This window comes from Phalangium opilio, unplaced genomic scaffold, assembly GCF_054372755.1.
Source record: "Phalangium opilio isolate 3A_F unplaced genomic scaffold, DU_Popi_V2 ptg000021l_1, whole genome shotgun sequence".
In the NCBI taxonomy this organism is placed as follows: domain Eukaryota; kingdom Metazoa; phylum Arthropoda; class Arachnida; order Opiliones; family Phalangiidae; genus Phalangium; species Phalangium opilio.
In genome coordinates, this window is record NW_028324153.1 from 891,649 (window position 1) to 918,835 (window position 27,187).

A 27,187-nucleotide genomic window follows, 5' to 3' on the forward strand; every position below is an offset into this window, starting at 1 on the left:
ATGCTTTAAAAATTAACCGATTAAACTTTAAATAGGTATGATTTACATCTAATTCTGGCAGGACTCACCCTCGTTGAAGATAAAAGAATCACGTGTATCCCCTCTAATACTGAAACCTACATCAGTTTTAGTATTGGGAGACTACGATTTGTTGACTCAATGAGATTTCTTCCAGCCTCATTGGAAACTCTAGTTTCTAATTTAGCCGCAGGTGGAGCGGAGAAGTTTCACATTCTTAATGCAATATACCCCCCTGAAAAGGTTAAGCTCATGCTGACCTAAATTGCATACTCATATAATTACATGTCTGATATGGAGCGATTCGATGAATGTACCCTACCTTCCCAAGAGGATTTCTTCAACACTCTCACGAACGAACATATTTCCGAGGAGAGATATGAAATTACACGTAATGTTTGGAATGAGTTCAACATTCAAACCCTAGGTACATTACCCTCTAACCAATTTTTCAATTAATAATTTCGACGTTTAATATTTAATCTATTCCTAAGGGAACTGCACGATATTATTATATATTTATATTTCCCACAAATAAGTTCAGCTAGCTAACTGGACCAAGTCATCTTGCGACTTATTGCCACTTATCTAACGCCTTTACAATGCATAGAGGGGTGGTGGCTAGCCCCTATGCCACAGCTAACCGACAGCGCCCTATACTAACTATTACCGTTAACCTCTGCAAGTTTTGATGGAAAGGAGAAACCGGGCTAGACCGCGGAGGAAAACTCCTTTAACAAGCGGGGAGAGAACTTGCAAACTCTACGTAGAAGGATTTCTTCCCAGATTTTCACCCGGTGCCACAGTCCGGGATCGAACCCGAGATCCTCTTGCTGCGAGGCGAAAGCGCTAACCGCTACGCCACCCCACAGTAACCTGCGATTGCCCTCAATTAGCCTCCGTATTCGAACAGTTTAGGATAATGTGTATGGAATATTATAAACTGGACTGTGCTCATGCCTTCACTGGCCCCGATAATTAATTTAATTTTGAAAACAGTACAAAAATGAGTTTCTAAAGCCTCCATACCATAGGTTTTGCATGGGTGGCTGCCTCACTCATGACCAGGGTTAAACTTGATCTAATTTTGGACCCGGATATCCATCTGTTCCTAGGTAATATTCTTCTGAGTTCTATTAAATAGTGTAAAGATATTCTAATAGAGTTAATAATATAGAGAGAGGTATTCGTGGTGGTGTAGCGATGGTGGCTCATAGACATACAGAAGCCAACAACAAGTATCTCCCGGAGAAATTTGACGAATCTAAACCATCCAACTATATATAGTTCATTTGGATGTCAACAATCTCTATGGTAATAAAATCTTATTGTGAACACATTAATTGATGGTAACCGAATTAGCCATATGCTCAACTTCTTTAGGAACAGTTATGGAGTATTATCTTCCTACGAGAAGGTTCAGCTGGGTAAAAACTGAAAATCTCTTAGATTATACGGAGAAGCAAATATTAAATTTGCCAGACGACTCTCCATTTGGATTCATACTATCCGTTGATTCGGAGTACCCAGTTGAACTTCATGAAGATCATAATTGCCTTCCTCTTGCACCGGAATCCAAGCGAATAACTACAGATATGTTTTCAGCATATTATAAGCTTATGATGAAAGAAAATGGTTTGACTTTCAAGGACACGCTACCCATACTTTTAACTGATCTAACCAACAAACGTGGTTACGTTATTCACTATCGAAATTTAAAATACTTCATATCGCTGGGTTTAAAACTGAAACAAGTTAATAGTATTTTGACTTTAGAACAAACCCTGTGTCTTCAACCGTATATTAATTTCAATACTGAGAAGCGAATGAATGCCGTTAATTCCTTTGAGAAAGATTACTTCAAGCTAATGAACAACAGCAATTTTGGTTGGTACTTATTAATATATGATTAAAAACTTAAAAAAAATATTAAGTAACAAATAATAAAAAATGTTTAGTAAAAATGTTTTTAGGGAAAACAATGGAAAATCTACGCAATCGAATAATTTTTCACCTCATTCAAACGCCTGAGATGGCTATCAAGAAAGCATCATCCCCTGCTTTTGAAAGATGCATTGTTTTTCATAAGAACCTTGTTTGTATACAGATGGCTAAAAAATCCTTAACTCTGAACCGTCCAATTTATACTGGTTTTGCTATACTGGATTTATCCAAATTGTTTTTGTAAGATACCTTTTTTCCTTTTAAATGAACCTTGTGAAATCAGTTGAGTTTTTTTCTCTAGATATCAGTTTCACTACGACTTCATAAGAGCCTACTACGGAGAAACGGCAACCCTACTTTTCACGGATACTGATAGCCTGACGTATTCCCCAGTAACACGAGTGTTCCGCGTTCGAGTCGGTTCGAGGTAGATTCGTCGGTTTATGGTCTAGTCGGTAGTTACGACTAAATTCCGACTCTTATCCAACTTCAGTTGCCAACTCCGCTTTGCAGTCGGCCGTGAGAACAATAAAATAGTGTTGGCTGATAGTTGTATATTAAGTCGGTTAATGTAATGAAGGATTAGGTCGGCTGCTCGACTCGTTACCAACTAACATGCGTTTCTATCAAATAAAAGATACCAATAAGGGTCTAGAGGTCGACATATCCGACGGCCTACCGATCACAATGAACATTTCAGATTTCGTTGTAATGAAGCTTCTTCCGCGTTTGAGTCGGTTCGAGGTAGATTCTTCGCTTTATGGCCTAGTCAGCACTTACGACTAAAGTCAGACTCTTATCCAACTTCAGTTACTAGCTCCGCTTTGAAATCGGACGTGAGAACAAACAAATAGAGTTCGCTGATAGTTACATTTTAAGTCGGTTGGTGGATGGAAGGATTAGGTCGGCTGCTCAACGCCTTACCAACTAACATGGGTTTTTATCAATTTACAACAAGGGTCGAGAGGTCGACATATCCGACTACCTACCGATCAATAGGCTTTGCCTCTGTGGTTGCCTGCGGTTTTCTCGCTAAATAAATATTATTATTATTATTATTATTATTATTATTATTATTATTATTATTATTATACTAAACATTTTAAATTTCGTTATTTTAAGAGTAAGAAAATAATATATAGCTCCCTATAAGTATGAAACTCTCCATTTAAGCCAAATAAACAGCATTTTCTTCCATTTCAATTTGTAAAATGTTTCTAATGCCACCTATTAAGAGCTTTTGGCGTTAAAAAGTTAAATATTTGTTTAGAAAATTTTCAAATTTTATATCGTAATTAAATAGTTAAAGGTCTTGAAGTTATTATGATAATTATAACTGATTAAGTACATTGCAAAATTATCATAATAAATTAATAGATGGCGCGAGATTTTGACGAACGAGGCTAGCGCCTACATTGGTACGAGGTAAGGAGTATCTTGTGTCTCTACTTGCGTGGCGATATTTCCCCGGCCCATCGTGCCTTTCGCGGGCACCTTAGGTGACGGCGATGGTTTCGCCCCCCTTTTACTCGTAGTACCGAAACTTCTCCCACGAGGCGTAAAAGCGTAAGCGCGCCAAATTTGGGAGCAAATGCTGTAGTATGAAAATGTACTACGTTTCATATTTTAAGGGAGCTACATATTATTTTCTTATGTTTTAAGACAAATCAAAGATACTTGGATTTGTATTACAAACAAAACATAAAATAAAATTTTAGAATCAACAATATAGTGTAATATGTTTATTCACCTTGATATAAATATAAATCTCTCGTTTTAAGTATCATTTTAAAATCACATTAAAGAAAATGTTACGGTTTACGGCCTATTTTAGCTTTCCCTTAAATTTGCACAAGCCTTTAAAACCGTTTCCACGGTTAATTCAGTGCTACTTCGTTTTCATCGGAGATAACTGCAGTGAACACTAAACATTAAGAGCAGTCATTCATGGCTATCTCCACTTTTCGGAAACCGCCCAAGGTGCGGAATTCGGTCCAATGGGACCTCCCTTCTTTGGTTTCGGTTTAATGGGATTTCGGTCCAATGGGAGGGAATTATTATTTTGAAAGGAGTACGTGTTGAGGGATCAATATTGAATATTTGAAATACTGTGTCTAAAAAGACCAAGCGAACTTTGACATAATTCGAAAGGAAAATGTAAATATTTAGTGGATGCCAAACCAGGGTGTTGCACTAATTCATACATTTAATTTCGTATATTCGAAATGCTACATTTCTAATGTCGCGACTATGAAAGAAAGGTTGCACTGCAATTTCCCTCTTCGTACTTTAGACTTTCTGGGGGGGGGGGTTAAGTTAAGTGTGACCTTCTTCGTTTAACTGGTATTGAATGGAAATGAATATAACAAGCCATTGGTACTGAAACATTTCTTTTTATGTAATCTTTACCTTTACCTTTGGTTATATCAGGAATGTATGGAGGGGCTGGAATGGCTAAGGGGGCTCTCGTTGAACCATTGATGGTGGAAACATAAGGCGAGTCCTTTTTTTTTGAAGTGTAGCTCCTCCCCCTACGTCTGTTAACTGTCTACCGAAGGCGAAAAATGTCATGACTCGATAAAAAAGGCATGTCAAAAGTGACCTTTTAGATTTTTTAACCTTAAATGCGCTGATTCGGCGCGGTTCGCGTTCATATTCGATTCTGTGCCTAGGCAGAGGAACTAGAGTAGAGGGTGGGGAATTATAGCAAAGAAGTTTTTGTGGCAGCCAACGAATTAATGAAAATAATTTAAGTGGTAAATACGATTTTTACGTCAGGCTATGACGTCACTAGCGTAAATTAAGCCACGCCAGTTGTTTCCAAGATCATTTCACGCCGATTAGGATTTGACCTTAGCCATTCCAACCCCTCCATACATTCCTGGTTATATTTATACCGATATCATATTTTTCCAGTGCTACAGATAGCTACTTACTAACAAAAACAACACAGGATAAACGATGTTGCTGTGTCTTAAGTATACGGCATTCGTTTATTAACTAGTCTGAACAACATAAATTTAAATTATCATATTTTTTTAACATCAGTCTTCTTAGCAACTTACCGATTTAAGTTTTTTTTTTGATGCAAACTTGAAAATTTCTCAAGCCAGCAAAAATTAAAACTATGTCCGTCAAGGTGCTTACACGAAATCCCTTCAAAATAATTAATTTCATGATAAAATGTTTTCGGAAAATGTAATTGTTCTTGAAAAAGCGTAGATATGTAATTTTTTCAATTAATTTAGAGGGAATAGATCGATTAACAGTAAAATCAGTTGATTAAATTTAATATTGATTAAGGATTAAATGGATAAAAATAAGTAAAAAAATTGCAATATCTGAACTTCAGCCAATTGATAAACCTCACACATATCGTTTGTTTTTTCGGCCTTGGTCCAAACCAAGACGTTTTTTTATAATATCTGTTACTTCAGTCTTAATGTAATTAAATTTTGAATAATTATGTTTGCTTTACCGTCATACATTTGGGGTTGATCTATTTCTAATTGCTTAAAGAAGTACTTAAGTATCATTAATTACATTTAACTTATATCCAATAACATTGATTTAGATAAGCATATAATGTTGCACTTTATTTATGAAAGAAGCTTAAAAACGACGGTATTTGAAATATGGAAGAAAAATATTTGTTTCGTACACTGTATACATATACAGTGGTGTCGAGATCAGACCAACAGCTTCCTTTATGTACAACCCCCAATACTGCCAACGGGTGATGTCATACTAAATAATACAGGGTGTAAATAAATGTTTAGAATTCATGTCTTATTGTATGCAAGTGACAACGAGTGACAAGGTACAAAAAGAATACTGGAGAAGGCAACAAAATATTTTAAAGCACTGTCCTACGATTAGTCTTAGAACGTGGGCCTCAAACTACAACCTCTTAACTGTTTGGTAAACACCTCAACGTAAATATTCGACGTTTCTATCATTGTGGTTTAGGCACTCTTCCAGACGACTGTCCATGTCTTGCAATACATTTGCAAGCAGTAAACTCATGACGCATGGTAAGACTAATGGTATTGCCGTCTTACGAAATTCTCGTCCGTTAAGGGTTGATGTAGGGGGGTATGATAATGCCGGTAATGATGCCCTTGTAAACTGGCACAAACAGTAGAATGGCTTAGTGCAACTTCTTGTTCCACCGCTCTACTATTAGCATGAATTGGCTTCAAAACGTGCTACGATGTCAAAATCTCTATCATCATTACAGACTATACAGTCTCTTCTACGTTCACGATCTTGCACTACCGAAATCACGAAGGTGCTCGCCAATGTCGGTAAAGGTGCTTCGCACCGGATGTTGTCGGTGTCGAATCCGTTCGGCATAAAACACTGCCTTTAGTTGAACGTTACTGCGACCTTCACCCAAAATAAACATCCTCTCCAATTTGTCCTGGTTAGAACAGGTTGGCATTTTGCTAGGAAACGAGACTAACTACTGTAATTCTACTACCAGGAATGTATGGAGGGGCTGGAATGGCTAAAGGGGCTCTCGTTGAACCATTGATGGTGGAAACATAAGGCGAGTCCTTTTTTTTGAAGTGTAGCTCCTCCCCCTACGTCTGTTAACTGTCTACCGAAGGCGAAAAATGTCATGACTCGATAAAAAAGGCATGTCAAAAGTGACCTTTTAGATTTTTTAAACTTAAATGCGCTGATTCGCCGCGGTTCGCGTTCATATTCGATTCTCTGCCTAGGCAGAGGAACTAGAGTAGATGGTGGGGAATTATAGCAAAGAAGTTTTTGTGGCAGCCAACGAATTAATGAAAATAATTTAAGTGGTAAATACGATTTTTACGTCAGGCTATGACGTCACTAGCGTAAATTAAGCCACGCCAGTTGTTTCCAAGATCATTTCACGCCGATTAGGATTTGACCTTAGCCATTCCAACCCCTCCATACATTCCTGATAACAGTCAATTTAGTTTTTTCCTCGTTCATGTTAATTGCCATTATAATTAACGGCCAAATCACAGTAGCCATTCTTGACTGTTAAAACAACGGTCAAAATGAAGTTCTTTTTGTTGACGGTAACAAGCCATTACATAAAACAGTACAACGTGGAAAAGTGATGAATTTGAAATCGCATTAGTTTCATCAGAAGGTACAAACTCTAAAAAACAAAGGATAACCGTTGAAAAAAAAGTATTCAGTGTAAAAACAGGCGTCAAATATCACTTTTTCTCAACTATGACTCAGCTTTAAAAAATTCATGTGTAGAAATAGATGCCATACTCCACCCTTTTTTCTACAGTAAAAAACATTAAACCAAACAGTTGTTTCTACTGTAGTTAATGTATAATTCAATATAAAATCCGAATCTAATCTTCCTAAAAGCAGTGGATGATTATCCCTGAATGATAAACTCTACAAATAGATCGTTTTGAGAAACGTTATTCCTAAAATAATTTTAAACATAGTTTTTGTTAGCGTTTGACTTCTAGCGTACACCTTTTTCATAATTTTTGTAAATTTAGGGTATATAAGGCAATTGATTAACAATTAGTATATGTAACTAAAGAAGAAAATAATTTACATAAATTAGATATCTTAAATTTTTTTACGTAAAACATCTGTTAATCCTCAAAGTTTATATAGAAGGAGATTTTCTATGTAGTCGACACACTAATTTCATTTCATAGTTTGTATTTAGTAATACAGACGTTGCTTAAATGCATTACAAATCATAGAAACTTTGTCCAAAGTTAATATTTCAGTAAGGATATCTTTAGTTAATAAAGCAAATTTCTCATAAAATATCAAATAGGTGAAGACTATAGAGTAGCACAACTAGATCTTATTTAACAAGTTTATTTGAAGGAAATTAGCATAAACATCATATTTCATAATAAGACTGCAGCTTCTACTCCTTGGTTCATACTCCTAGCTAGTTATTCTTTGTGGTAAGATGTTACGTAACCTTATTGATATTAATATGGTCTTTATCACGAAAATTGGAAATATGGGAAATATTTTTCGGCATAGCGTTGCCTTTAGTAGTTGCGCAGATATAAAGCTCTGCTTTAATTACACATGCCAAGGACATCATTTAATATTCATATTTAAAATGGGGTGTTATCAATTAATTTTAGCTTTACTACATTTATAAATAATCTAAATGCAGATCTTTACAATTAGTAGAGTTCCAATTGTATTGCCGCTTGCATTGTTTGTAAAAAGCAATTTTTGACTTGGAACTTATAAAATGGACCTTGCTCAGCAAGAAATTAATTGTTGACAAGTTTCCTGGGCCGTATTATGGGAGCGAGAGGGGGAGGAATTTTACCCTCCCCAAAGTGTGGTTTTTATTTTCTATCTAAACAACTATTTAAGATAGAAAGAAAAACTCAACGGCAATATGATGTGAATGATTACAGAAAATGCCTGAAATTTTTTCAAGAATGCAATGGCGTTAGTTGGGGGAAGGCAGCAGTTTGTTTCCACCCCCACGTCTTACCATATTCATAAATAGTCAAATATTTCTAATTGTTTCTTTTTGTTTTCCCGTTTTCATTTTAAAATAAAAAAAATTAGACCTGGATTATATTAGAAATATCTATTTTAACCCGCTTGTAATAATAATAAACGTTTGACGCCAGGTTTTGTCTACCCCCACCTAACCATAAGTAATTGCCATAGTAAATGAAATCACTTTGTAGGTGAAATATTTCGTTTAAAAATTGTATGAAAAAACGTAAAAAAACTAAAAAATAGATGAAAGTTAGCAAAACGTAATATTTAATTATCGTTCGAATCGGTGTACGACTCTATCACGAAAGTTTTCGGGACATTGGTGCACTCTTGAGCAAAAATACAGGCGTCAGTGCAGGCTATTCCATTTTTGCGGCAAGAACAATTTCCCTTGCCTCCGCTCTCACAGCCACAAATTACTAAGTCCAGGATGGCTTCTCGGGCTGGAATTTCAAAGCATGGAATTGCTTTGAAGGTGTTAGTTATTGTGTCTTTAGGCCAACCGAACTCTTGCGGGCACGGAATTTCAGGTTTACTATATCTTGCACATTTCCAAATAAAGGTCCTATAATGAGCCCAGAAGCTGTGGGGTTTCATTGCGCCTGTTGTGAGAGGAAGGGCTTCCCCTTGAAATCCGCGCAATGAGTAGAGTTTCCTGCGAACATCTTCAAGACTCTTCTCTTCCTTCTTAGAATTTTGACTTTTCAAGAAGTCAAAAGTCCCTGTTTTTTCATTCTTCAATATTTCACGTTTTGCTCTTGTAAGGCAAGATAAGTAATATTTTAAATCAAATGCAACTGCTGCAAGAGGGTCCTCTGAAGACGTAAGGCAACTAAGTCTGGATCTAATTCCATCATCTGTGATGTTTATCGCGATAAGGTTCAACTGCGAGCCCATGTTGGCTGTAGTTATTTCATGTACCAGTTCCTTTCCTTCTTTTGGAAATAAAATACAAATTTCTTTATTAAATCCTTGGATTCTATTTGCACGTTTTGTTGTCGATTTTGATGTACCATGTTGCCCTAGAAAATAACTCCGCTTATACTACATGAACCCGAGAAAAGCGAACTCATTCTGAAACTATAGATAAGAGATCTTACCCTTTCGAACTGCTGAATCGTTGGCCGCTTTGGCATCTACGTATTTCTTTTGAGATCTTAGGATTTTCTGTTTGCTAGTTAGCTCTTGATAACAATTCTTATGATAACTAATACCCATTTGTAACAACTGAGCAGTTTCTTTCTTTTTGTATAGATCAATTAGTGAACTGAAATTTTTTCCACATTCTGAGAGTAGAGTAGCACTTTCTATTATTTTATGTAAAGAAGCTTCACTCGCGCAACTTAAAATGGATTTATTTAATTTTTGGCAAATTATACATACAGAAAAATCCGTCTCTTTAGCTTGTTGCGCCATCTTATTGCATAAACCATACGAAACATCGCTTCCACTAAACTTTTCCAATTGTTGGTAATAGTTTTAGTTTTTATTATTATTTCTGTGCCATTTTAAATATTGGGTTCCCACGCCAAAATAGTGTTTTCCGACTTTAAACTTTTAGCCCCTAGCTGAAATTTTTATAACTATAATGCCCGAGGAAGCTATAGCCGGAATAGGGATTTTATGATTAGGTCGGGAGTTCGAATTTCAATGCCTATCCAAGAAGTAAAGCTTGCCTTCATTTTATATTGCTTATCTTGTATTTTTTGTTATTCTCTTTTTTGGATTAGTTAAGTGATATTCAATATGTCGCCTGACTTTCGTATAATGACCCTTGCTATACGAGTGTTGCCTACGTAAAGGCTATAACGAAGGCAAAGTTTATTGGAATAAAATTTAAAATGGATTGCAAAATCTGAATAAACAGGAAAAAAACCACGGTTAGGCTGGGGTACCAAATATTTCACCTACAAAGTGATTTTTTTTAATATGGCAATTACTTATGGTTAGGTGGGGGTAGACAAAACCTAGCGTCAAACGTTTATTATTGTTACAAGCGGGTAAAAATAAATATTTCTAATGTAAGGCAGGTCTAATTTATATTATTTTATTTTGCAAACGGGAAAACGAAAAGAAAAAATAGTAATAATTGATTATTTATCAATATGGTAAGACGTGGGAGTGGAAACAAATTGGTGCCTTCCCCCAACTAACGCCACTGCATTCTTGAAACAATTTCAGGCATTTTCTCTAATCATTCAAATTATATGGCCGTTGAGTTTTTGTTTCTATCTTAAATAGTTATTTAGATAGAAAATAAAAACCACACTTTGGGGGGGGGGTAAAGTTCCTCCCCCTCTCGCTCCCATAATACGGCCCTAGAAACTTGTCAACAATTAATTTCTTGCTGAGCAAGCTCCATTTTATATGTTCCAAGTCAAAAATTGCTTTTTACAAACAATGCAAGCGGGAACATATTTTTGGACAATTGAAACCGTACTAACAGTACCTATTCAAATTTGATACATCTTCCGTGAATGTTTTGGCTTTAACCTCTTCATTTGAAGTAACTTCAGAGCATTCATATCCCAAATTAAGCGTTGGGAGATAGGAAGGACTTAAAGGATTATTGCTTGCCTGTTCTCCTATGAAGTGATGGCTACATATTCTGGCATTTCTTGATGGCTTCCATTCCGATGCATCAACACTAATCATCAAATTAACCTTAAGCCTTAGCTTGTTTACAATCATGCTGTAATAGTTTGTAGTCTTTCAAATTTACTTTTTTCGCTTAAGTGCCTTTATCCACTGGTTTCTTTTAAGTATATGAACTCTTTCACAGGGAAATCTGTAAAATTTTGTTCCTTTGTGACACTTGGCGAAGTAGTTTTTACATTTTAAAACAGAGCAAGACATTATAATAATAAAGTCACCTTTCACTGGGTGCGGCCATATTCATAAACATTTTTACCCCATAGTTGTCACAGTCAAAATAACCAAGTTACGCAGAAGCTGACCGCTTGCGGCGCTTTATAAACACTCAAATTGCGTTCAATTACAGGTACCGGGGAGACCGGTTTCTTGTAAAACGTCTCGTAGTGTGGTGTTGCTGAATGCCGCAAACCGTAGGGAAGGGGAATGCTATCCGAATCGGTCTAAAGATAAGACACCGCGCTGTTTTTCTTGCGTTTCCGTGCTTGGCTCCGGCCATCGGTTTTTTTTCGCGGGTTAAGGAATAGGGATAGGTCCCTCGCTTTCGCTGGAGAAAGAAGGCAGCGACCCAAAAACGACGCCATTACCCATTTCATAATTATTTGCGTCCTCAGCTAGACAAGAAGTTGTTGCGACGGTCAAGTAAGCTATTTTTATCTTCTGGCTGGTTTGATAATGCATGCTTTATATTATGTTGTAACGATAAACAACAAAACATATTTTACTAAATCCGAAGGTTCCCTGAAGCTAAACCTCAATTTAGAGTGAATTTGGGTGGACGGCCACGTTACCGTCTTTTCCACTACCACGCCGTCATTGAAGATTCAAGAACGCCATTTTTATTTTTATTACTTCTCTTTCGATTTTATAGGGTGAGTTGAAATTTTAATTCTTAAGTTAGATTTACAATTAAATTTTGAGATTGACCCCGGATATATCGACAATATACACGCTAAGCAAAATGTTTTTAACCAACTCTAGGTTGAACTTGATTGTTAAGACAAAAGTCCTTTGCAACATTTCTCGTGAACTTAAAACAGAGCTCTCGTTAAAGGGGGTTTTGCAGCTCCCCCAGTGTTACCAGGCCTTTGAGAAAAACTAGAAGTTGATTTTGAAATTGACTAACTGTGATCACAAAGGGCCTAAAAATACTGCATGTGAGTTAAAAATGAGACGGGGGGACAAATAATCTCCAGCCCCTTTAGAGAAATCAAAAAACTATTAGGCCTTTACTACAACACTTTTTTTCCTAAGTCTAAATGGAAAATGTCAAAGTGTGTAACTTCTGTAGCTATTATACGAAAGATGATAAAGAGCTATTACAACATAGTGTTCGTAGTCACAAGCATTCAGATAAATTATCTTTTCGTTGCAATATATGTGGGGCATTATTCAAAAATCCAAACTCTTTCCGTAGTCACAAATTTAGAAAACACCAAAATATTAATCAAATTGAAAGAGTTCCAGATAATTTTGAGGCAGCTATTGAATTTGACCCTGGTGCAAGGGGTAATGTACCAGTTCAAAAGTTTATTGAAGCCTCTTACGTTTTGAAGCTTAAAGAAAAACATGGCCTGTCAGACGAAGTTATTGAGGATATTATGACCACTACTTCGGATCTAGTTAAAACTTATAGTGCAGGGAGTATTAGCTTAAATGATAGGCAGTTATTTGGTGGACTTGAAACTGCATACAGAAGAGATTTGTTTTTTAAAGCTGAAATGAATTATGTTGCCTCAGTTTCTTTAATAATTGGTCACTACAATAAGCCGAGTCTTACTCAACCCACTGCAAATACTGCTAAAACGAAAGCAGCAATTGCTTATTACATCCCATTTGTAACATCAGTCAAAAATCTCCTAAAAATGCCCGAAGTTGAGGAAAATCTATTAATTGCCCCAGCTAACCGTAATTGTGATGTAATGGATGATATATTTAGTGGCGAAGAAATGAAACGGAAGTGGGCAGATACAAATCTAGACAATAGCATAAATTTATTGTTTTCATTCTATTTAGATGATTTGGAAATAGCAAATCCTATTGGGGCACATTCAAAAAGGCATAAGGTTACAGTTTTCTATTGGCAACTTTTAAATACACCTCCATATATGAGATCAAAATTGAGTTCCATCCAATTACTCGCGGTTGGCAAACAAAAAGACATAAAGGAATTTGGATTAGATACTTTACTGCATGATTTTAAAAGAGAGATGCAAAATTTTGAAAAAGGTATTAAGTGCATGTTCAATGGCATAGAAAGAGTAGTGAAAGGGAAGTTAGCATTTGTGCTGGGTGATACACTAGCGGCTCAGGAAATTGGTGGCTTTAAGGAAGGCGTGGGTAGCGCTTTCAAATTCTGTAGAACCTGCGAGATTAATAGACCCAGAATAAGAGAATGTATACAAGCAGATACTTTTAGTTTGAGAGATAGTATTGAACACTACGACAGACTACACTCTTTGGCAACTTGCTCCAAAAAAGCAAAAATCTACTGGTCAAAGCAATGGGGTGTAAATAAAAAAAGCCCATTTGCTGAAATTCCAAACTTCGAAGTCACAAAAGATCTCTTGCATGATCCAATGCATGTGCTCCTTGAAGGAGTTGTTAAATATGAAACCAAACTCATGCTTGATTTGTTCATTTATGAATTGAAGCTATTTACGCTTGACAAGTTGAATTATGCTATTCAGTCATTCTCGTATCAGAAGAATGAGTTGGACGTGAAACCTTTCATAATAGAAAAAAAACACTTAAAGAAAAAGGGAGACCTGAAGCAAACAGCATCTGCTATGAAAACGCTGCTTTTTCTAATGCCGTTGTATATTGGTTTAAATGTACCAAAACGTAATCCACACTGGACGAATTTTTTGCGTTTAATTCAAATAACGCAGATTTGTCTTTCTTCTCTTGCTAATAACAACACAGCTAACACACTTGAAAGTCTAATTTCGGAACACAATGAAAACTTCCTAATTCTTTATCCAAATTCCAATGTAACACCCAAAATTCACTATTTGTTACATTTCCCTGACCAAATGAGACGATATGGCCCTTTAAGATTTCATTCGTGCATGCGACTGGAGAGTAAACACTCGTATTTTAAAGGGAAAAAATGGAGATGTTTTAAAGATGTACCAAAAACTATGGCTTTAAAGCACCAACGTTGGTTGTGTTTACAACAAACCAATGGTAGTGGAGGAAAAAATCAGAACTTCCTTGGGGATCTGGATGACGTTAAAGAGGGATATGAATGTGAAATTACTGATGAAATTAAGGCTTTGTTGCGTTTTTTCGATGAAAACGCAATTGATACTGCATCTATGCACGTAAGCTATTACTATTTACTATTTACGGTCACCGCTATGAGAAGGACACTATTTTACTGCAAGACTACACTGAAGAGCATGGTCCCACTTTCATGATTGTGTATGAAGTTGTTACTATAAATCTTAACTGTTATGCCATTTGCCACCAAACCAAAATAGAATATTTTGATAGCCATTTGAACAGATACGTGTTTCAAAGACCTTTAGGCGGACGAAAGTATTTAATTCCAATTAAAAATTTAAAATTCAAATGGCCACAGATAAGTCATTTTACCAGAGGAAAATTTTACGTTATGCTATATAACAGCCCCAATTTAGAGTTCTGTTAATTGAAGGCAAAAACGGTTTACAAAAATAGTTGAGCGTATCAATAGAGATACGGTGACCTAATTGCTAATTGTATTTATGAATATACCTTTCAATGTGCTCTTAAAGTACATTTGGGAAACATTTGACCTAAATGGTATGTGAATAAATATGGGCACACTATTAATATTTTTAAAAACTAAAGCGAGATATTCTGATGAAATGATTTTTATTTGATAGAGTTGAAAAATGTCAACTGTATTCAAAATAATTTCACACGACCGTGAAAAAAAAAGCCGTGATCGCCGAGAATTTTCTAGGTTTCATGAATTCTGGTATGGAAATGTTGCCATAATCCCTAAATATGATTGCAAAACTTTTTTTTATATTTAGCCTGTTCAAAATTATCGTTTCCTTCATCGGACGGAGCTAGAGCAGTTTTAGAAGTTGATGGAACGGAACTTGATGAATGGGATTTGCTGCTGCCATTTGCGAAACAGACAATCATGATACTTGGACCGAATGATTAATTCAAGGATTCGCGGACATCAGCAGTCCATTCCAACCAGAGGGATTATCAGGTTTTTATTGCATGGGTGTTTGTACATTGATATCTTTGTTTAAATCATCTTGTAATGAGAGAAAGACATTTGTGTTTGAAAGACCTTTTCTTTCAGTTATTTTTGATCCATAGGTTTTTTTAATCCGAGTTAAATTACTTTAGGCTGTTTCCTTCAAAGATGCTCAAACAACGGATCCGTGCACAATCTCAAATGTGGAAGTACCGGAACTCGTGATTTCAAGTGGTGGACATCAGGAGTCAGTGTTTACTGACGAAACTCAAAGTAAAATCGTTTGTCAAAATAACGAAGTTACTTCGCAAACTGCAGCATTTAATCCCCAAACGACTGAATTTGTAAGCATTTGTTTTTCACATTGGCATAACTGTGAATATTTAACAGATCTTTATAATACAGAATGCAAAGTTAAGTCTCCCAAAATTTTCGGATTACACCGAAAAACGATTACAAGAAGGAAAACCCATGGGAATAATATCTACCATAGTAAAGGAACTCGCGTATGGATTATTAGCTAAGTACGACATGAAAACACAAGGCGAATACCAAACTGTGGGGAAAATGCTTTTTGCTAAATACCCGTGTAATTATGTTGATAAGACAGCCTATTCACCTTGGGTAAGTGTGAATTAGAAATATTCATTTTATTTATTGTAATAAAGAAAAGATTGTTTTCTTTTTTCAGCAATTTCTTATTAACAAGTTGTCGTCTAAAATTCGGTATATAAGGTGGCTCGAAAACCGCAAAGAACAGTCATTTTCAGGTGAAGTATCCAAAAAACGCAAAAAAAACCCAGCTCAACGAAGAGGCTTTGTGCAGCGTGGAAATTGATATGACAGATGATACGTCACACGAAGATGCAGTACTTGAACTAAAAGTTACATTTAGTGAACGCGAGAAAGATAAACCAAAGCTATTAAAACTAATAAGACAGACGTTTGCCAACAGAAGAAAGCAAATAGCAAAAAATAGTACTAAATTTGAAGAGATGTACACTCAATTTCCACATTTGAGTGATCCAAGCTATGTAAGAAGATTAAGTTGTTGACGCATGTTATTATGTTATGTGACTGAAATAAATTGTTTTCTAGCTTGAAGCTGAACTGGATTTAATCCTCCATTTTCCAAATACGAAGATGCGCTTTATTGGAAATTTTGAGAGAATTGCTCGTCTACTTGATGAAGAATTTGAAATGGTACTATATTCAAATTTTTATTTCATTATTAAATAATTTTTCAGTTAAGTGGCGCGGGGCTGTCATCAAATGACTTTTAAGACGGGGCTGAAAATCTGATAACCAAAAAATAAAGAACAGTATATTATAATTAAACCCAAAAAACATTACGTTTTTTTTAAATATCTTTGACAAAGCTAATTTCTTATTAATTAATAATTCCGAGAGTTGTTGAGCGTCACAAGTAATCAGTCTCTAAGACGCTTAAAAATGTTTTGTTTTTTGAAACTGTTACTTATAATATCGCTTTTGCTTTCAGGATGAGAGTTCTGAATTTGAAAAAACCTGCGCCTTAATTAAGTATTTGGAATTGAACCTTAATGTACCTGCCAGAGTTAAAGGAGCAAAGCCAAAGGGTGGAAAAAAAGATAAAAGGAAAGCTAAAAAAACAGCCCCCTTTTCAATAATAAATATGTCAGATGTATGAATTTTTACTATTTTGATTTCAGTAGTCATTCAACATATATATATTTATATACATTTTCATTATCAGACTTTAGAGGTTGCCAGTAATTTAAAGGATGCACCGCAATTGATTGCAAGAGATGATTGTGAGGGAGAAAAAGAAGTGTTTCTGGTGTATAAGAGTTGCAATATCAAAATCCAGGAACCGCTTGCCGAATGCGTTTTTTACCTACTCGCGTTTTACTACGCGTTCGACTTAAGTTATCCAGCTGTACTAGGGCAAGTCCTTGGATTTTTGCAAGAGTATATTTTACAAGATAACGGGCCAAAAAGCTATTTCGTAAGATCAACCAAATACTTAAAATTTGTAGAAGAGAAAGAAATTGATCAAAAATTTTTGAATCAAGAATAAAACTAGCTACGAGCTTCTAAAAGCTAATCTTAAATGAACTTGTTGTTACCACCTAAACACAGTTTAAGTAGGCATGACTACCACCTAAACACATCTCCAGTAGACAAGACTACAACCTAAACACAACTCGGTTAGGCATGACTACAACCTAAACACAACTCGGTTAGGCATGACTACCACCTAAACACATCTCTAGCAGACATGACTACCACCTAAACACATCTCTAGCAGACATGACTACCACCTAAACACATCTCGAGTAGACATGACTACAACCTAAACACATCTCGAGTAGACATGACTACCACCTACACACATCTCGAGTAGACATGACTACAACCTAAACACAGTTTAAGTAGGCATGACTACCACCTACACACATCGCGAGTAGACATGACTACCACCTAAACACATCTCTAGTAGACATGACTACCACCTAAACACATCTCTAGTAGACATGACTACAACCTAAACACATCTCTAGTAGACATGACTACAACCTAAACACATCTCTAGTAGACATGACTACAACCTAAACACATCTCGAGTAGACATGACAACCACCTAAACACAGCTCAATTAGGCATGACTACCACCTAAACACATTTTGAGTAAACATGACTACAACCTCAACACAGTTCGAGAAGGCACGACTACCAGCTAAACACATCTCGAGTAGACACGACTACATCCTAAACACATTTCGGGTAGGCATGCCTACAACCTAAATGGTTTTTCTCTGAACATGTCTTTCATCTAAATATTTTATTTGGTAACGTGTATAGGTAGGAAACGTGTTTCAAAACGCGTTGCATTTTCCCGTTTAGGAAAATGTTTAGATTCTAAACGTTGTTTTTTCTGTGTATGAAGGCTTCCCAAAAATCCACTCAATAACTACTCCTGACCTCGTGCATAACGGCCAGAAATCTAAAACCTCTCTCACGTGTACTCACTAATACAGCCTAAATCAAAAACTTCACGCGCTTCCTTAATTTATTTTTATCAAATATTGTTACAGCCCTATATCAATTCTCTGTTCGTTTGGTATGATATTTGAATAAATCATGTAAAAATATATAAACACTTGGTTCTCGAAGAACATACCAGATTCACAACATAGGTTTGTGAAGGTTAAATCTGTGGAAACAAATCATATATCATTCTTGAACCAAATAAAGCCAAAGGTATCCCAAAGAGGGCATGTTGACGTTATATACATAGACTTATCAAAATCCTATGACCGCGTATCGCATCCTCTAATACTAAAAAAGCTTCATCCCTGCGGCATAGATGGCAATATGTTATGCTCGAGCCGCAAAAATAAATATGTTATTTAGATATTTTTCAAGCACTAAGTTCGAGACGTACTTCCCAGCGGCATCTCCTATTGCAGGTCTTGGAACACTGTTATGATTAATGTCTTCCACGATAAAACCGTGTTTGAAGGAATGATTATTTCTCGGACTATGCCATTCAGTAGCTTGTTCACTATCATCACTTTCGTCAGTATCTTTTATCAGAATAATTTTTATAAAATGCAGTTCAAACCCCAGCATTTATTATAGTTCTAGATATAACAGCGTCTTTACTATTAATCATGAGAGTGATCAGTTAATTGTTCATACAGTGTGGAAAAGATCAGAGTGCCCACATTTTTTGGACATTTTATAAAAAAAAAACTCGAGAACAATGAGGAAATTGATTGTAGTCCATTTCCCAGACTCATGGCAATTAAATTAAAGAATTCTCTGGCATCCACTAAACAAATCGTTCATGTAGTTTCAAATTAAAACAAAAATGAGAATTTTTAAGAAATCAATACAATAATGTTAACGAAAAATTAGTTTTTGTAAGATATCATAATGTTGCTAGATTAATCCTGCAACAAACAGGAAATTAATGTCCTTCAGCGCAAATGTTCGATGTGTCTACCTTCCTGATGTAGACATTCTTCAAGTCTACTGGCCATTGATTCGCGGGCGTGGCGAAGCATTCCTGGGGTGATGTTGGCAATGGCGATTCTTATTCTGGCTTTAAGGTCGTCGGGTGAATCTGGTTCAGTTGCGTATACCTTTCCCTTGACATAGCCCCAGAGAAAGAAATCTAACGGAGTTAGGTCAGGAGACCTCGGAGGCCAGGGCGTTGGTCCACCCCTACCAATCCATCGGTTAGGGAACTCGTTATTCAGCCACTCTCTTACGGGTACGGCGAAGTGCGGTGGCGCGCCATCCTATTGGAACCACATATCCCTCACTACTGCCAATGGTAAATCATTAATGGCATCAGAAAAATCTTGACGCAAAAACTCCAAGTAACGTTGCCCGGTGATGTTCTCGTCAAAAAAGAATGGCCCAATGATTCTGTCACCAATGATGCCAACCCACACATTGGTTTTCCAACGCACCTGATGGTAATGCTCCCGAAGCCAGTGAGGATTTTGCTGCGACCAATAGTGAAGGTTATGTCGGTTGACTGTTCCATCTCGATGGAATGTAGCTTCGTCAGAGAACATAACCTTGCTAAGGAAACCTGGGATTTCTTCATCGAGGAACAGCATTGCCATACAAAAGTCCTGACGCCTAAGATAGTCATCCCCTGTTAACGCTTGGTGTAGGTGAATTCGGTAAGGATGGAATCGGTTCGGATTAAAAATCGACAGAACTGTACGATGGCTGATGCCACACTCGTCTCCTACCGCTCTAATGCTGGTGTGAGGGTCGGCTTCGAACGTTGCCACAATGTCCATCTCTCGGACTTCGTTTCCAACTATCCGGTCAAACCTACGTTGACGTCGTTGAACCGTAAAGCTACCTTCTGCTTGTAGGTTAGCTTACCAAAAGTCCTTTGAGCAGGTGGCCTTCGGTTCGGAAAGCGTTCGGTGTACAAAATAACTGCCAGGCGAGAATTTCCTCGGCATTCACCCATAACGTAAAACATATCGGACTTTTCGCGATTAGTAAAACGCGCCATCATAACGAAACACCAAGCTTATTGTCGTACGTGGGGCACTTTCCGAAGTAAACTACCGTGAGATAACCTCGTATTTACGGCCTAGAGGTCACAAACCTAAAAAGTAACCCTTAATGCACATTGGCCCCTGTTATCAGCCGCGATAGTTATGCCCTCCATGGCAGTAGGTGTTTTTGTTGTCGTTAAAAAGACATTAATTTCCTGTTTGTTGCAGGATTAATCTCGCAACATTTATGATAAAAAACCAATTTTTCTTTAACATTATTGTATTGATTTATGAAAATTTCGCATACGAGGTTATCTCACGGTAGTTTACTTTGGAAGTGTGCCCCACCTACGAATTCAATTAGTGTTACGTCACGCGGCTTTTTCGCCAACTAGTAAAAAGCGTACGACGACATGTTGTTTTTTACTCAACAAGAATTCACCTTATAAATAGTAAAGCAGTTTTCGTAATCATCACTTCTCGCTTGAATGTTAATGGCTAAGTCTTACGAATTGTCATACCCAGTAACCGCGTTGTGCAAATTGTGCCTAATCTTTTAATGAACATAATAAAGTGTTAAGTTTTACCTGCGCCTTTTTCACTGCCGCTTCACGATACGACAATTAGCTTGGTGCTTCGTTATGATGGCGCGTTTTACTAATCGCGAAAAGTTCGATATGTTTTACGTTATGGGTGAATGCCGAGGAAATTCTCCCCTGGCAGTTATTTTGTACACTGAACGCTTTCCGAACCGAAGGTCACCTGCTCGAAGGACTTTTGGTAAGCTAACCTACAAGCAGAAGGTAGCTTTACGGTTCAACGACGTCAACGTAGGTTTGACCGGATAGTTGGAATCGAAGCCCGAGAGATGGACATTGTGGCAAGGTTCGAAGCCGACCCTCACATCAGCAGTAGAGCGGTAGGAGACGAGTGTGGCATCAGCCATCGTACAGTTCTGTCGATTTTGCATCCGAACCGATTCCATCCTTACCGAATTCACCTACACCAAGCGTTAACAGGGGATGACTATCTTAGGCGTCAGGACTTTTGTATGGCAATGCGGTTCCTCGATGAAGTAATGCCAGGTTTCCTTAGCAAGGTTATGTTCTCTGACGAAGCTACATTCCATCGAGATGGAACAGTCAACCGACATAACCTTCACTATTGGTCGCAGCAAAATCCTCACTGGCTTCGGGATTCGGGAGCATAACCATCAGGTGCGTTGGAAAACCAATGTGTGGGTTGGCATCATTGGCGACAGAATCATTGGGCCATTCCGTTTTGACGAGAACATCACCGGGCAACGTTACTTGGAGTTTTTGCGTCAAGAGTTTTCTGATGCCATTAATGATTTACCATTGGCAGTAGTGTGAGATATGTGGTTCCAACAGGATGGCGCGCCACCGCACTTCGCCGTACCCGTGAGAGAGTGGCTGAATAACGAGTTCCCTAACCGATGGATTGGTAGGGGTGGACCAACGCCCTGGCCTCCGAGGTCTCCTGACCTAACTCCGTTAGATTTCTTTCTCTGGGGCTATGTCAAGGGACAGGTATACGCAACTGAAGCAGATTCACCCGACGACCTCAAAGCCAGAATAAGAATCGCCATTGACAACATCACCCCAGGAATGCTTCGCCACGCCCGCGAATCAATGGCCAGTAGACTTGGAGAATGTCTTCATCAGGAAGGTAGACACATCGAACATTTGCGCTGAAGGACATTAATTTCCTGTTTGTTGCAGGATTAATCTTGCAACATTATGATATCTTACAAAAACTAATTTTTCATTAACATTATTGTATTGATTTCTTAAAAATTCTCATTTTTGTAATAATTTGAAACTACATGAACGATTTGTTCAGTGGATGCCAGAGAATTCTTTAATTAAATTGCCATGAGTCTGGGAAATGGACTACAATTAATTACCTCATTGTTCTCGAGTTTTTTTTTATAAAATGTCCGAAAAATGTGGGCACTCTGATCTTTTCCACACTGAAGAAGAAGTCACCCTGTGCTTACAGTTTTTTATGAGAAATAGGAGTGTTACATTTACCCCACTGGGTAACGCTGAAGCGCTTCATAGGACATGAATCTGTGGAAGATGGCATACCTTCTTTAGTAATAAATCGACTACAAGAGGAGTTTTCTAAGCTTACTGATGAGCACGAGAAAATAGAATCACTTGTTATGGATGAGATAGCTATACAATCTAAATTGATATACGAGAGTTATCTCGATTAGTCCTTCGGTTCTACAAATAAATCACAAAATCCTAACACCGATGGAAATCAATTGGCTACGCACCTTCTATGTTTTGTCTTTCAAGGGCTGTCAACTAATTTTCGTATGCCATTAGGTTATTTTTATACAGCAAATTTATCGGGAAAAGAACTCTATGAACTAGCACTAAATGTAATTAAAGCGATTGAAAGCACAGGATTTGTAGTCTTGAGGATAGTAGCTGATAATGCCAAAACAAACACCACTGCATTTACTCATTTTGGAAATGGCTCACTATCCCACTCAGTTCCACATCCAAATGATCCAGAAAGAAAGCTATTCATCGCATTTGATCAAAGTCATATCTTAAAAAAATCTCAGGAACCAGTTTCTCGCCAGGGAGTTTCTTTTTATTGGCTGCGTTATTAAGTCAGAATTTATAAGGGAAACTTGGTCAAGCCAGTGAGATTTTTGACAAGAAAGGTGGTTTATCCCACTAACTTTGAGAAGATGAACGTATTGAGGGCTGTGCAAATATTTTCAGAACCACTGACTGCAGCCTTAAAAACCATCTTAAAACTCCATTTATGTGATAAAGATTTCCAAAAAGATTTGGAAGTAACAATATACTTTATGGAAATGGTGTTCAAGTGGTATCAAATTCATGACATTTCGAATCTCACGCATCGAATTCATTCAAGGAATGAAAATAAAATGCATTTTTATAACATCAATGACGAGCGTTTGGAATGGCTTGAGTACGAGTTCCTTCAATTTACTAACCAAATCCAGGACAACGACTGCAATCAAATGTAGAAACTTACAAAAGAAACATTCCAAGCATTGACAATTACAACCAAGTCCACAGTAGCCTTAATCAGGTATCTTCTTGAAGGTGGTTTTCACTACGTGCTGACGAGAAAGTTTTCAAGCGATATAGTTGAACTCACTTTTTGCCATATCCGCGGCTCAGGAGGCTATAATGACCAAATGGATGCCCGGCTATGTACTTTAGCCATCGAACAACATTTGAAATTAGGAATTCTTAAAGCATCCAAGAATGGAAACTGCAGGGAAACTTTGACCTCGAAAGAAGTTTTGCCCCCAGTTTCAGTCATAAAAATTGGTACTAGAGAAATTGCCGAGATTGAAAGTATTGCTGATATTGAATTAACGAATTGCCAGTCACATCTTTTAACTTTGATAGAAACAGCCAATCGAAATGGTAAGATTTCATATGGCTTTTCAACTGCGAAATTTTAATCCTAGACGATGATTTTGAACTGTAATTCATTAGAACCCTGTCAAGTCACTATGCGGAACTGTGCTGTCGCTCTCATTGGTGGATATATAGTGCGAATTGCTGAGGAGCATACCGAATGCTGGAATTGTCTGGAAAAACTAATCCAGCCCAATTCTCAGGGCCCCATATTTTCTCTCATAAAAGCTCAGGATCATGGAGGGTTGAAATACCCTTGTAAACGTTCAATAACTTTGATGAAATTGGTTTTAGACTTTGTGCAGTCAAGTTTGAAGCATTTTCCAAGAAGAAATACCTTGAAAATATACGTTCGGGTCATCCTTCCTTTTTTTAAAAAACCACTGGCATGTGATGAGCAGTGTAAGAACCCTAATCTTTCTAAACTTTTGTTAGAAAAATTTGATAGACCTCTGCTGTACAACTATGCGAGAGATGAAACTGACTGTAAGGCAAAGTTTAAAAAATTGAATTCAAAACCTCAAAATAGAAAAGTTATCAAAGTTTAGAAGACTCTATATTTGTTTTGTGGATTCAGCTACAAAATAGTTAACTTTTTAGGTCTAAAGTTCCTTTAAAACTAAACGTGATATTAGCTAAAACCGAAAGTGATATTAGCTAAAATCGAAATAGATATTAAGTGATAACTAAACAAACAAAATGTGATTATTTTTTTTTAAAATAAACTGAGTCATTTAAACAATGTGATAATAATGGAAAAATCCTTCATAATTAAAATTAATATTTCAAAAACATTCCTTGGAAAATATATTTTGGTTGACTTATTAACTTTTTTAAATACTAGCCGTTACCCGCGGCGTCGCTCGCGTGTAATAAGAACTTCCATCTAAAATGATATAAAGAATGTGTAGATTTTACTGATGACTAATACTTTTTTAGCACCCTAGGAGTGAAGGCACTCGGCGTTGCCCGTCAGCCTGTCGGGACATTTTTTATTATTTTTCACGCGGACATAATTCCAGAAAGAAGGGTTTTTAAGTTTTTGGCCGCCATTTAAAAAGATGGCAACAAATTGAACCCAAAATACCATTCAGCCCGTCTATAGGTTAAAGGAAATCATTGTACTTAATATTTGTGAAATCGGTTGAAACGCGCGGACTTTATTGCATAGAGAAAATTTTCTTACATTTCTGGGCGCCATTTTAAAAGATGGCGAAAAATCGAACCCGAAAGACCATTCAGCCCGTCTTAAGGGCAAAGCAAACCAGTGTACTAAATATTTGTGAAATCGGTTGAAATGCGCGTACTTAATTGCATAGAGAATATTTTTTACATTTCTAGGCGCCATTTTTTAAGATGGCGGCGGATTGGAAAAATCTTTCTTAATACGCGCCTACTACTTCCTGCAAATTTTCAGCCTTCTCGGGCAAGCGGTTTGGGCTGGGCGTTGATTATCAGTCAGTCTGTCAGTCAGTCAGGACTTTGATTTATATAGATATAGAAAAACCATACTCTAACAACCTTTCTTTAGAAACGACCCCCGATTTAAAGAGACGAAGAAGCGCCATCTATCAACCACACAAGTCAAATATATATGGGTGAGAGGGCCCCCCCCCCTTCGAAGTGAACGTGCATGGGCCTTGTATATAGCGTCGGTAGTGGCTTAGGGATAAAGTTTGGCGCATAGTTATGAAGGGTAAAACCCAAATAACTGTTCCCAGATTTCGAGGACCCGAAGTCTGTTGAAATGATATTGACTCCAAAGTTTCAATATCTAGTGCGATATCATTTTTCATTTTGGAGATCTAATCATTATACAAATTTGGAATAATACTTTTTGAAAATGTTAAAGGGATACTTTCTTTTAATTTCATTGCAATAAATCCCTATAAGGTTAATTTATTTCGATAAATAGACAAATAAGGATTCTGAAAATATATATGTTTTTATAATTTAGTTTAATTAATGATTTTTAAATTACGATTAAAAGATCCAAAATGCTCTTGTTTTGCGATCATGAGGGCACCTGGTGACACAGAGTCGAACCACCGAAAAACGTCACTAGTTCGTCTCTACCAATTTCGACGTCATAAGTCTCTAAGGCTCCGTAGTGTTTATCCTACTGGTAGGGGGATTCGTTCTGTGAACGCAGTATGATACAGATTGACGGGAATTGGTATGGCTGCACACCAAATTCTTCTACTTCAGAAGAACTACCCTCAGATTCGTTTACTATAAATTGTTCCGAATTTTCTGAATCCAAAGAATCAGAGTTCGAACTTTCATCCTCAGATTCAGGACCGGAATGATCAGAAATGCTTTCTCGTCTGACATTCTTAAGCATATAAGCAGACGACGATTCACCAGGCAAGCTGACCTAGATTCTCGTTCCTACTACTTTTTACTCCTTAAACGACAGTTTTCATTCCAACTACAACCAACCAATCAGAGGCCGAACTTTACCTACGTAGGTAATGGGTTGAAAATGGTGGCCGATTTTAAATCTGGCGTTCAAAATTTTAATTTTTATTCACGTTTATTTTAATTAATAAATATTTCTCGCGATTTCTACTGACCCCCATGTTTTTAGGGGTGGTTAATTTATAGAAAACCAATGTTAGTGTGACCAACTCAGATAAATCCGATTCTATCCCTTTAAGGTTCTAGAGTTTTCATAAGGTCTTTGAAACGCAAATCTTCCACAATGGTATAAGGTTGAAAATAAAGTGCTATCATTCTGGCGATTTTTGACGTAATTAATGCTGATTTTGGGTGATCTGACGAATAAGTAGCATTTTTTTAGATGGCGTCTTTAAGTTTCGGCTGGAAGTTTTAAACATGAGGGACCCCTTCTTGGTTTTCCAATGAATCAAGTTTTTTTATGGTGACTTTTCAAGTGGTTTATCATAGGTGAGGTAGTTCCTCGGTTTTGCTTAAGACAAATGACGCAAAAATTGCAAGTAACGATGGTGAGATTGTCTGCATCAAGAGTAAAATATTGCCAAATTTTACTGTGTGTTCTTTGACACTTGTGAAGGTACATTTGTTGCTCCAAGTGCAACAGATGGGATAGGTGGTTTCTTTAAAGTTTTTGCTTAGCTTGGAGCTAGTGGTTTGTAATTATTGAAACTTGGTAGAGATTAGTGTAGCTGTTTTTGCTCCAAAGTAGCTTTTGTCATAAAAGAAAGACTTTATTGACATATTTGCCCCTTGTGATGCTTTATTGGTTGATGAAGTTTTCAGTTGAAGTTGTTCTACTTCATCTTGATCAGCAGATGAGGATGGTGGTTTAATTGATGATGATTCGGCTGATGGTTTAGCAATAGTTTGTGGAGATATGGATATTCTGTATGTACACGAAATTATTCTCTTAGTATTACTAAATTTTCTATTCATTTTTATCTTAGATTGGT

General features: G+C 36.9%; 2 protein-coding genes across 2 annotated transcripts; both read left to right on the plus strand.

Annotated features, from left to right (window-relative positions):
* The first annotated feature begins 12,374 nt into the window (after window positions 1-12,374).
* Window positions 12,375-14,537, plus strand: LOC149696375 (uncharacterized). The gene has a single exon (XM_089867337.1). It carries the CDS (start codon window positions 12,375-12,377, stop codon window positions 14,535-14,537), a length of 2,163 nt encoding a protein of 720 aa, XP_089723463.1.
* An 802-nt stretch (window positions 14,538-15,339) lies between these two features.
* On the plus strand, window positions 15,340-17,378 carry LOC149696376 (uncharacterized). Its single transcript, XM_089867338.1, has 8 exons — window positions 15,340-15,345; window positions 15,472-15,663; window positions 15,725-15,943; window positions 16,055-16,089; window positions 16,146-16,353; window positions 16,418-16,522; window positions 16,821-16,982; window positions 17,055-17,378. Exons 1-8 carry the CDS (start codon window positions 15,340-15,342, stop codon window positions 17,376-17,378), a joined length of 1,251 nt encoding a protein of 416 aa, XP_089723464.1.
* The last annotated feature ends 9,809 nt before the right edge of the window (window positions 17,379-27,187 follow it).

Excerpts from the sequence above, each read along its gene's own strand:
- LOC149696375 (XM_089867337.1), top strand. The coding sequence starts at position 12,375 with ATGGAAAATGTCAAAGTGTGTAACTTCTGTAGCTATTATACGAAAGAT.
- LOC149696376 (XM_089867338.1), top strand. Across the intron at positions 15,664-15,724 it reads ATCCCCAAACGACTGAATTT|AATGCAAAGTTAAGTCTCCC; the intron begins GTAAGCATTTGT and ends TTTATAATACAG. Across the intron at positions 15,944-16,054 it reads AGACAGCCTATTCACCTTGG|GTGGCTCGAAAACCGCAAAG; the intron begins GTAAGTGTGAAT and ends TCGGTATATAAG.